General features: G+C 34.7%; 2 protein-coding genes across 3 annotated transcripts in view; both read left to right on the top strand.

Moving 5' to 3' along the window:
- Nucleotides 1-1,227, top strand: part of LOC120430840 (cholinephosphotransferase 1) — a 61,060-nt gene extending 59,833 nt beyond the window's left edge. Inside the window, exon 8 of one of the 2 annotated variants that reach the window (XM_052707311.1) lies at nucleotides 649-1,227. In XM_052707311.1, coding sequence (XP_052563271.1) covers nucleotides 649-821 — 173 coding nt within the window. In that variant the 3' untranslated portion in view covers nucleotides 822-1,227. Of the gene's footprint in view, nucleotides 1-645 lie in introns of both variants that reach the window. The other variant, XM_052707310.1, reaches the window with a different exon arrangement.
- A 9,898-nt stretch (nucleotides 1,228-11,125) lies between these two features.
- LOC120415840 (cAMP-dependent protein kinase catalytic subunit PRKX-like) overlaps nucleotides 11,126-12,012 on the top strand; it is a 154,326-nt gene continuing 153,439 nt past the window's right edge. Inside the window, exon 1 of the mRNA XM_039577476.2 lies at nucleotides 11,126-11,427. The gene's annotated coding sequence lies outside the window, so the exon portion shown is untranslated. The remainder of the gene's footprint in view (nucleotides 11,428-12,012) is intronic.

The raw sequence follows: 12,012 nt of genomic DNA, 5'->3' as shown, positions 1-12,012 counted from the left end.
ATTTGATAAAACTCTCTCGCATCTAACCCGTGTTATAACACTTCCCAAAAAAATCAACTTCTCCATGTTCTCGGTGTGTTACTAAAAGAAAAGAATAAAAATTTAATCAGTCGCGAAAAGGTTAGTAACAGTCGTGTTTAATTTTTACTTACGGTTGGTTTAGCCATTAATGCGTGTTTTTCCCTTATATGGGTTGTTGTTGGTTTTACACATATTAATAGAGGGTGTTTTCCGATTGGTCCGAATTAGATCGTTTTTTCAATAAGTGTGCGTGTGTTCTTTTCTTTCTTTTATGTTTTTGAGTATTTTGATAGGTTTGTGTTACCTTGTGTGTGTTTATAATTTGTATGTTTTACTTTACTTTTTGTGTTGTTTTCTGTTCGCCTCAATGTCGTCTAATGTTGATGATAAATGTTTAATTTATGTCTTAGTTTCAGTTTTCATCGCACTCATTTCATCACAAAGCAAAGCAAAAAAAAACCTTTCATTGTAATTGTGTAGACACTAGCTTTATTTAGATTAGTTTTACGGCTTCGATTGAACTCAATCCCACCCCTTGCAAAACCTCTAATCTCTATCGATTTCGTTTTCTTCTATCCCATCCCAAAAACCTCCACCAAAAATTTCTCCCCTCACGCCGTTCAGCAGCCTCCTCGGAGAAGGACAACAACAACAGCGCTGGCAGCAGCAGCAGCAACAGCAGCAGTCGGGCCAGCAAGTCTCCGCCGGAGAGTCCGGTGCGGAACCTGACCGCGCCCCCGTTCGGAACCCGCTCCTCGTCGGAGAGCAGCCCGGGGGCGTCCCCGCGGAAGGTGCATTAGAAGCAGTACGCGATATAAATAAAGCGAAGAAATTGGCTACTTTTTCATCACCAAGTCAAAACGCGCCGGAACTTGCCTTAGACACCTAGAGAGAATGAGAAAGAGGAAGGTGCTTAGCCTATGTTTTATGCAAGCGAAAAGACAATAAAATGGACGCAGGATGAGGGTTTTTATGGAGTTTTTTTTTCTGTTTGAGTCAAGAAAGTTTGAGAGTTTATTCGCGAATATTAGTTAGAAAGTTTTTTTTTTTGGTTTCGAGCTCACACACCTAAGCGCTAATTAAGTTGAGAGAAAGTTGAAGAAGCAGAACCGTTGCGTACGTATAGGAATTAGCCCCACTAGAGTTACTGAGTAGGTTGTATTTATTTATTGGAACAATGAATAATGAAGCAGTGTAAGAAGCAAATATTGAACAGTGACTTATTGATCCGAAATGCCTCACTTTACTAATCCACCTCAGTAGGCCGCGGGTAATCGGCTTCCCTCCCACTAACATTTACACACAAGATCCTCTGTAATTATTAAGTCAAATGTAATTACAAAAAGCCGACTCGGTCCTAACCAGGTCCCAGTACCGAAAAGGACCTAATAAAAATAATTTTATGAAAAAAAAAACTAATCCACCTCACGATTGCTCTTCATTGCACTGGTCACCTTGGTAAATAGATCAAACATCTGATTCAGGTCCCAGTTCATCGTTCCCGAATTGTCTCTTTTCCAGACGATCCAGGGACCGTTTACTGCCATCCATGCCCTTCATTCCGCCGGATACTTTCTGGAACAGGTCGAACATCTGATTCAGGTCCCAGTTGAAGGTTCCGGATTGTCGCTTGGTTCGATGCCACTCTTCCATGGTGCGTTTGTAGAGCGTTCCACTTATTGCTCTTTTTTGAGGTGGACTGGATTTATCCGGACTTGCGTCGCAGAGCACTGTGGCCAAAGCCACCAGCACCAGGGTTGAGAGGAGTATTTTTGTCATCGTGAAAATTTCTCGTGGACGCTTGACTTCTTTTTATATAAACGAGTAGATATTTTCCGTCTCATTTAGTGTTAAATCGTGATTTGTCTGTGACTTATGCGATTGATTTAGTAGCGATTAGTGTATTCAACTACGTACTTTTTTCAGCATATTCGATTTAGAACAAAGTAACAGGACAATTCTGCATTACACTTCGAATAGAAAATCATAAAATCTTGATAACTTTTAATTTTATTATTATGAAGTATTTTTATGGTAATTACATATTTTCGTCAATTTTGAAAATTTGTCTCTTTTAAATATTTTATTTAAAAAAAATAGAAAAAGAAGGTTCTTGTTGTGTGATAAATGATTCAGATTTGTTTTTTTTTAAATTATTTTGACTCAATGGGCACAACCAGCAAACAAAATTATTAAAATGTTTCTGAAGTATAAAATTGAAATCTGAATTTTCAGATTTCTTCGTTTTTTCTTGAGCCAATGCTCATTGCAAAATCCAAAAACACACTTTTTTAAACAAGGAAAATAGCGTTCGATAACAATGTTTAGTCGTGTTTTTTAATGGTCAGAAGGTTTATACAGCAATTTCAGTTGAAAAGAGCCTAAACCGAAATCATCGCCAATTTATTAATATGTTATGTGATTTTTTTCCGAGGAATCCGGTAAAAGTATTTTTAGACAAAGGCTCTTTGGTCCAGACACGGTCAAAACGCCATTTTATGTTTTCATACGACTTTTTCAAATGCTAAGCTAGGCAAATTGGGCAACACTACGACATTTTTGATCGTTGCATGGCCATACCTCAGCAACTGAAGGCCGTATCAACAAAAACTAAAATTTTAGGGAATTTTCTCAGGCTATCGCTATTTTAAATTTGAATTTTTGACTTAGAAACTTTTTGATCTCAAATTTGATTTTATATAAAAAATTATATGATTTTTTTTAAATACAGGTTTTTCAAAAATTCTTTGCAATTCTGGAAATTTATGATATATTTTTCAAAAGATGTGCTGTTTGTTTGGATTGGAAAACAGAGTATCGTGCAGAAAGAAAATTTCAAAATTTTCACAAAAAATAACTATTGCAATTTTATTCTCACCCATAGTTGTAGGTCGAAAACAACAAATCGATCAAAAAAGTCCTTTGGAAAGTACAGATTTTTCAATTTTCACATTTTTGTATGGATACCTACAAAATCTGAAAATTATAACATAATGTTCAACATCTGAAATTACGATATAGCTCTCCTAATTCTACTGAGAATTTTAAAATTTGAATATTAGAAGAATTTGCTTTTTTTTCCAAAACTGTATCAGTAAAAAAGGTGAAATTAAATGTCTGTTAATGTGGTTTTCAGCAAAAAGTGATATTTTTTTTACTCAAAATTTTGGCAAAGTTCTTCAGTTTTTTGTAACATGTGAGCAATTCTGTGCGAAAGCGACCATTTTTATTTTTTGTATTTTTTTATTTGGCTCAAACTTTGTAGGAGGCCTTCCCTATCACCAAAGAAGCCATTTTATGTCATTAGTTCATCCATTCAAATCTCCATAAAATTTTGGCAGCTGTTCATACAAAAATTGTTTAATGTTGACATATCAGCCTTTTTGACATTCAATTACAGCTCATTAAAATCGTTTTCAAGTTAAATCGAGTGATAATCAGCTCAATAAGAAGTGGGCAAGCAAGTTTCCCATCTGCTGCAACCTTCCATGGGATGAGGAAGTAAAAATGTCGGTCCCGGCCTTGGTTGTTAGGCCGTTAAGTCATTCCAGGTGTAGGAGTCGTCTCCATGCCATAAGTACAAACAACACACCAAACGAAGCCTACTCCGGTGGAATCGCTGGCGGCGGTTGGACTCGCCATCCAAAGGTCGTCAGTTCAAACACTGGGGTGGAAGGTTCCTTGGAGTAGAAAGAGGTTTGGGTGCTCCTAGGTTCGAGCAGAAACTTGCAATAGAGACCACAAAAGACCCGGGGGTCGTTAATGTGGATGGTTTGATTTTTTTGAAGCAAGTTTCTATCAAAAGTTTTGCGAAATAAGTTGTTTAAGTCAGGGGTGCTCAAAGGTTTTGAATAGCGCGCCAAATTTGAAGCTAACGTGAGCTTGCGGGCCATATGTGAAAAATTGTTTTTATTTGAAACAAATAAATTACGTTATTACATTTTATAAAACTGGAAAAAAATCAGATGATTTTTTTTGATTTTTTTAATTGCATGAATTTTATAAAATTTCGTCATTTGAATATTAGAGAACCGAACAAGACATTCTTCAAACAGCTTTTTAAATGAAAAATTTAAATAACCCTTAATTTTCAATCGCATGTTTACAAAACCTAGTTTTGAAGGGTTTTGTTTTCAGAACAGCAACTGTACATTGAAATTTAACAGAATTTCAAAATATTTTTCATACTTAAAAATCATAAGCAACACAGGAAAATGTAATTTGAATTGTTTTTTTTTGTTCCTTGATTTTTCGAGCCGATTTTGAAGGGGGGCCCATAAACAAAAAAGTATTTGCAACGGCCTAAAGTGCAACTATAATGATAAATCGTTGCAAATTCAATTTCAATAAAATTTAATAAATTTTGGTCTGCCTCAATCAAATGTTAATCAGTATTAAATGCTATTTTTAAAGTTTTCTACTTTAATCGAGTTGAACGATTAATTTTCAGAAATGTTTGATGAAAATTTTGACGAAATTACAATTTTCAATCACATTTAAACTTGCAATTAGATAGATTTTTCCACAAAAATTATTTGTGTTGACTTTTACATTACCGTTATCAGGGGAGACATTGGGTTCGGGGAGTGAGATTGAGTCACACCAAAATTCTGAAATTTTTATGACTCAATCTCAGCCCCAGATATAGGGGAAATATGCCCATTTTAATCACACTAAGCCGTTCCACCAATTCTCAGCACTTTTGCCGTTTTCTGCTATTAAATCAACATTTTCAGATGTTTCAACAATGGAGAGTTGCTTGCTCACTTTTATTTGAGCTATTTATTACTTTGGAACAGCCAAAACACTTTATATAAGCTGTAATTCATGATCAAAGTGCTGACAGGCCGATTATAGAAATAGGCTGAGAAAGGGTATAGTTCCCCTAATTTCACCTCTGATGTTGCTCCATCCTGCATTTTTTTGTGATTTTTTTTGTAACATCTTAGACTATCTTCACAAAAATTTTGAACGAAAAAAAAATCGTGGGCTCACATTCAAATTTGACTTTTAAACTTAAAATCGAAAAATCTCATAAAAGTGGAGTGTTTTTTTTCTTTCAGTGTATTTTTTTCGGAAAGCCCGTCAAATTTCCTTCAAGTTTGTCTTTGACCACTTTTTGATACGATACAACGGCTTTGAGATACAGCAATATTTAAATTACGAAATACAAAAATATTCAAACACTTACGCCCTTCTCAAATGTCATTATCGAATGTAACTGGCTCCATATGCACAAAAATGACTCATATATGCCTAGGATAACATGTCCACAAAGTTTCATTGAAATCGGAGAGGGTCGAGAAAAATGTGCCTAAAAAATTCTTGTTTTGGTCTGGAATTGCTCTTAGACCATTTCATAGCAAATTTTCTGAACTTTTAAAAAAAATTGTTATAAATGGTTACTCATGATCACTATTTTTAAAAATCGAACAACTGGAAATATTTCGTTAAAATCAAACTTTCGGTGGCTATATCTTGAAAACGGAGCCCTTTATCAAAAAATGTGTAAAGTACTTTTCGATTGAAAATTCAATCTTCTATATATACAAAAAAATTCGACGGTTTTGTTCGAACGTGAATCAGTTCAATACGGAGCGTTGGATCGAGGTGCTTTTTGTTGCATTGGGTTCGTATAAGCCCAAGGAAGGTTCTTACGATAACTAATTGACACTTTGGCCACTCTGGAACCGATTCCGGAGCATCGGCAAATTGTATGGAGCAAGTTACGTAAAATCATATTTTGATCACAGGAGGCTGAATAAACAAAAAATCAAAAAACGTCAACAAACGAAAAAAAAGCACAGCAAAGTTTGTCGGGTAAGGCTTGTTTTACATAAAAAATTTAGGCCATTTTATTTTTGGGTGTAAAATTTCGCTTTTTCACTATTCTTTTTTTTTAAATCCATAACGTGGCTGCAGATTTTTTCTAAGTATCACGAAAACAACCTCAATTTTCCAATGTCGATATCTCAGCAACTAATGGTCCGATTTTCATTGATTAAATATGGAACATTCGTGAAATTTTTCGATCTTTTCGAAAACAATATTTTGATTTTTTTTTATCAAGACGAACATTTCAAAAGGGCAATATTGAATGTTGTGTTATGCATATTACAACCTGTCACTACTTTAGTTTGATGATGTTTTCAACATGACTCAGAATTTTGATTACACTTCATTATATTTTTGGTGATCCTCAATGCAATACTTTGTTGTTTAAATTGTACAAAACATTACAAAAAACTTATTTTTTCAACGTTATGAAAAAACGTTTTTCAAAACTAAGATTTTCACTTCAAATAGCAAGTCAAGTCTCCCTTATCGTATTATATTTAGAAAAATCAATTTTACGCCATAAAAACCGTTCATTTTAGTTATTAGATTTGATTTCAGCTTTATACTTGCAGCGTTCAAGCTTCTGTTCCACTGAATTCAATTCTTTTCGCCACATTGGGTTTGCTTACCGTGTAACTAGTTCGAATTTGTTTAAAGTATGAAAATCGTGACAGTTTCACTCTTTCGCATCGTGGTTTTAACATTCCTGCTGCAGTTGACTGTAGTGCATTGTCTTCCTTTCGAGGATGACGGCAAATCGGTAGGAAGTTATATTTAAGTGAAAGATTTTCTAATCGAAATAATTTCCGTTACAGGACTTTGTTGTAAAACGCTCCAAAGATACGGACGCACTGTTCGATGAATGGTCCCAAGGCAACAGTGGTCCTCTGGGGGAGCTTTCGAAATCACTTTCAGCGTTCATGTTGGGATTTTTAACGGGTGGAGAATCCGACGATGGGGATGATTATGTTTCTACCGGCGGAAGTGATTGAGCGCGTTTGGGTTGGTCAAATAATCGTTTATTCTGATTGATTTTAGATTTAGGGAAATGGTTGATCATGTTCTTAGTTTGTTAGAAATCTGATATTTCATTTCGTTTCTCTTCTGCAAAATGATTTCCTCTGCACGTTTCTGCAGAAATAAAAATAAATATTCAAAATTTAAAAGACATTTCATAACAAGGTGTGAAATAATTAGACTTACAATTTTAAACATAATTTCGTTCCTCTTCTTCGTGTGTTCCAGTTCCAGGCACTGCTTTTTCTGGTTCAGTATTTTAATTTTACTTTCCTCCAAAGAAATCAGAGTGTCATATTTGGCCTGCAATATTCTTGTTAGAAGTTTTACTACAAATATCACACTACTCAAAGCTTGCCTTTTGCGAAAGATCTTCACATGAATCGTCCAATAAAGATTGGTTCAAACCTGCCTTCCTTTCTTTAAAAACTTTGATTTTAGATTGATGACCCAAGACTTCTTTATCAAGTTTTGCCTATAACGAAACGTAAATTTACTTCCAATTAACATTGCTTAAGTCAAAAAAATGCACTCAACTCACAGTTCTCGTTTTGAAAACTCGCTGCTCATGGGCAAGTTCTCGTTCTAAATTTTGCTTGAAAAGCTCGTCCCATTCAACCATCACGAAAGATTAAGAATCCCAGATTTCGCACAAAAATTTGACCGCAAGGTACGACCGCCGTTCACCGACTAACAATCGATCGCCGAAAGTGGTCTTAAATTTGAACCATTAAATCTCAATTGTGGCTCGATGGCCCAGCTAGATTGAGATGTCGCGTGCTGACCAGTCAAAATTTAATAGCATTTATGCAAAATTTGCTGAGATCATTTTCCCCCTCTCTATAATTGATTGAATTAAATTTTGAGCATAGTGTTATGTGCATTGATATATTGCGTTGTTTTTGGTCTTAACGAATAATCAAAATTGGAACGGTTAAAAAATTGCGTCCACAATTTTTGTTTTCTCCACCAATAACACTCTTTATTGTTTGAAAGAATGTCCTGCTGTGTTTACCCACAGAATACGTCTGAGAGAAAAATACTCTCGATCTTGTTAGAGAGGATTATGGTGAGGCCTAGATGATATGCCCATAAATTTAACTGGGCGCTCTATAACTGAGCCGTAGCCCAGTTAAAAATCAGACAAACGTCAAAAACCAAAACAAACCGAAATGTCCGAGGGGCTAATGGATGCAAAAGCATTTTCAATAATAAAAAAAAAACTTTTTTCAAACTTTTATACAATATCAAGTCACAATTAGAGAACTATGAAAAGTAAGCATTGTAAATAAATGTGCGTAATATTTATTTTATATTTTATTTGCAAAATATTATGCATCGGTGGTCCCCTCGTTATTTTTCGTTCAATCCAGCTAGCGAGCAGCATTCGGTGACTGGGTTATGTTCTCAGCCCAGTTACCGAGCAAGTACTGTATTATTTATTTTTATTGCAAGGTTCCATGCAAAGTTGTTTTTTATGTTTTTAAAATACCGGTTTTTTGCTCTAAATTGATGATTTCAATTTGGAACAAGATAGGGATTTCAACACATACTTTATTCGACAGCAGACACCTCAATCTAACGCTCGATTATGAATGATTAAGGTTCAGCTTCTGAATGAAGACGGACTAGATTTGCTGGATTAGGAACATTAGCGTTCAGCATGCTTGTGAGTCCAAAATTCAGTCTGCCATCTGAGTGCGTCCAATTCGGTCAAATAGATAGTACGAAGTAAACGCACCTTTCAAGCAAGTGCCATGAGCCAGTCTGAAATAAGTGCTTGCGTTACGGAAAAGCAACGTTTGGAAAATAATCTTTACAATGTTCAGAGAAATTTCGATGCTCACATTGTATGGTTTTGGGGTAGAATCAGGTAAAATTTAAAAATATGCTCAAAGTTTATTTTTTTTAGAGACAAATCGATAACGACATATCAAGACAAAATTCACAAATTAATTCAACCAAATATGAGAAGCAAAGCTTGGAGAGAAGTTGTTGCAAAACATCAATCGAACGTGCGGTAAGTTTGATGATTTACTGAAATACACATTTAAAAGCAATTATCTATGTATATTCCATAGTGGCAACTGGAAAGTAAAATTTTACAATCAGAAAGAGAAGTTAAAGCTCTAGAACAAACCAAGCAGCGTCTCCAACAGGACCACAATAGAGATATCGTCAACATTTCAATGCAAATAGTAAGCTTTGTTTTGAAATTAAATTCAATCTTTAAATTCATTTTGAATAAATAATTTTTTTTTCTGCCAGAGACAAGTTGAAACTAAAATATTGCAACTGAAGCGTGAATTCGGAGCTCAAGGCAAAGATTCTACAGGGAAAACACACCCTTGGGTGCAACCGTGGAAGGATTCGTGGATGAAGGAATCGTCCAGAAAGCGTTTGGAGTAAGCTTATGAGAATTTCCACTACTTTTTTACCGAAATGTTGACAGAAACGCAAAAGTAAATACTCTCAGAAGCCAAAAAAAGAAGAATAAAAAGTTGATTGATATCTGTTCTTTTCTCAACACACGTCCAATTATATAATTTAAGCAGAAATATTCATGTCGTTTTATTTTATTTTGTTTTGACACTTTTGAATCTGTTCCTGTTTAAGCAAGCAATGCTGAAATATATTAAGAAGTGCATGAATTAAATTTTAGCAATTCAATTTTGTAAAAAAAAAGTTTTCTTTTATTATTTTTTTTTGAGAATAAATTGCCTACTTATCATCATCAATAATATCAGTGCCAAAAAGCAAGAATTAAAAATATTTTTTTGCGATTCCGTCGTGAAACTACTTACTTTTCCTGTCATTCTTGAACGACGAAATAGCCAACTTTTCTGTACCAAAAATAACAGAATCGAATAGCAACACTTTTCAAAATAAATGCTGAAAAGTTAAACTTTTCAGCACTTGTTTCGAAAAGTAACACTTTTCAACATTTTTTTGATTTCAACGATTTATTAACAAAATACATGAAAATTTGAATTAAAATTTCACTCGATGGGTGTTTTCCGGAATTGCAAAAAATGTTGTTTCGAACTCGTTGCAAAACTTGATTTTTTCAGAACTCGTCGTATTTATGCAACTCAGGGAACCTCGTTGGATAAATGTACGACTCGTGCTGAAAAAATCCTCTTTTAGTAACTTGTTGCATTAACTACTATTTTGCTACGGTCCAATAAACTAAATTTTCAGTTTTTGCTTTTTGGGTGTTTTTTAATACCCCTGACTCAAGGTGGTTTCAAAAACACCCAAAAAGCAAAAACTGGAAATTTGGTTTATTGGACCTTTTCAAAAAAACTCCAGAAATAAAACATCCTTTTAAAAAAATCATTCCTGAGGCCCACCCTACTCTTTAGTGAAAAGCTTTTCCCTTTCTAAAAGCTCTCTCACATTTTTTCCCCTAGACGCACGTGTTTTCAGTTTGCTCTCACCCTCTCTCATACTTTCTCCCACCGGCACGACAATCCTCTCTGTTTACCGCGAATGTGTTGGGCCAAAAACGTAAACAAACGGAGCTTTTCTCTCTCGCGTTGAATTTCAGGTTTTTCTCGCCGACGACTTGCGGGGATGGTCGGTTGTCACGATTTCACGGGAATTAAAATTTTATAGACTTGGGAAAGTTTCGTAACTATTTTATTGTTTGTTTAAAGCTTTCAACACATTTACGAATTTTCAAATGTAATGTATTTCGTTTTAACAATTTTTGTTTCATAATTTTTAATAATGTATTTGAAAATAAAACAATTAATTAATTTAATTTGAATTAAATCGTTATACAGCAAAGCAATTTAAGAAACCGATATTAACTAAATTCCAAATTTATAACAACTCAGCCGTGACTTTTACTATCCAAACTTGCCCCCGGCAACCCGACGACCGGTTTGCCGACTTCAGTCAACAGCTCGACTTCGGCTGTCTGATGATGGTCGCCGCGCGGTCGTCGTCGCCGTCTTCGATGGTTTCGTTCAGTTCTCTGTTGGACTTCGTGGCGATCGGTTGAGGTTGTGCGATATTTGCTTCGGAAAGGCAAAATTTTGTTGGGAGAAGAGTGCATTGGTCAAAAAAGTTTGGGTGATAATTGGTCTTGGTTGATTTTTGTGCTTATCGCATGAATAAGTTTAATCCTGGAGAAAAAGTTGGTAAAAAGAAAAATATTTTAAAAAGTTGAAAAACAAAAGTGTCCTAAACAAGTGTCAAGGAAATAACATAAAACGAAACCAAAAGAAGAAGAGTGAGTTTGTGTATCGTTTATTTTCGGTGGTGGCGCGGGTTCAAAATCGGAAGTGTACAAACAAAATAGTGCAAAAAAAAGATCACAAAATCGGTAGGAAATAAAAAAATAAAACCAGCGGCAGTGGCAGTAGAGAAGACCGTGACGGGAAAAATCGAATTTTGGATGAAAATAAAACAACACATGTATAAAAACCGTTGAAAAGTGGAAAATAAGAAGGAGCGGAGTTGCCAAGCCAAGTGGAACGCGCCAAAGAATCATCGAAAACGATCGTGTGTTTATGAGGAGGGGTTTGTGTGCAATTATCAAAGGTGATTATAAAGTTCTGCTTTGGTGAGCGGTTTGTTTGATTTTTTTCGGGCAATTTTTGATCGAGTTTTTGGAAGTGATTTGGGTGGTCTCGAAAATTGAATTGATCCATGAAATTTCTTGGTTGGCAAAAACTTTGAGCAGATTCTTTTTAAAATTATTAATTATTTTCCGAAATTTAGTCTTCCCGTTTCCGCTTGTTGCGAAAGCGATGATTTTTAAGTTATCAAAACAGAGATGTTTCCAATGTTAGCAAATTATTAAAAAGTGTATATTTGAAATATAAATATTTTCCAAACAAAGTAAATTCTAGACATTTTTTGATTAGGCCCTATAAACACCGTAAACACAGTTTGTATGGAACTCCGAATAATCGAATTATGACCATTTTTTCATTTTTTTAATTACTTTAAACAGCAAATTTGAGTTCTCAAGCCAAATTTAGTAGAATTTGAATATTTGAATGCCTTTTAAATTGAGATTAGATTTAAAAATTATAAATCATTTTAGAGCAGTTTATGGGTCACACTTAAGCACGATCATCACAAATTAAACAACGAAAAAACATTTTTTTCGTGATTCGATTA

Source organism: Culex pipiens, chromosome 2 (genome assembly GCF_016801865.2).
Source record: "Culex pipiens pallens isolate TS chromosome 2, TS_CPP_V2, whole genome shotgun sequence".
Lineage (NCBI taxonomy): Eukaryota > Metazoa > Arthropoda > Insecta > Diptera > Culicidae > Culex > Culex pipiens.
The sequence above is the reverse complement of the archived record's forward strand: the minus strand, read 5'-3'. Positions and strand labels throughout refer to the sequence as shown.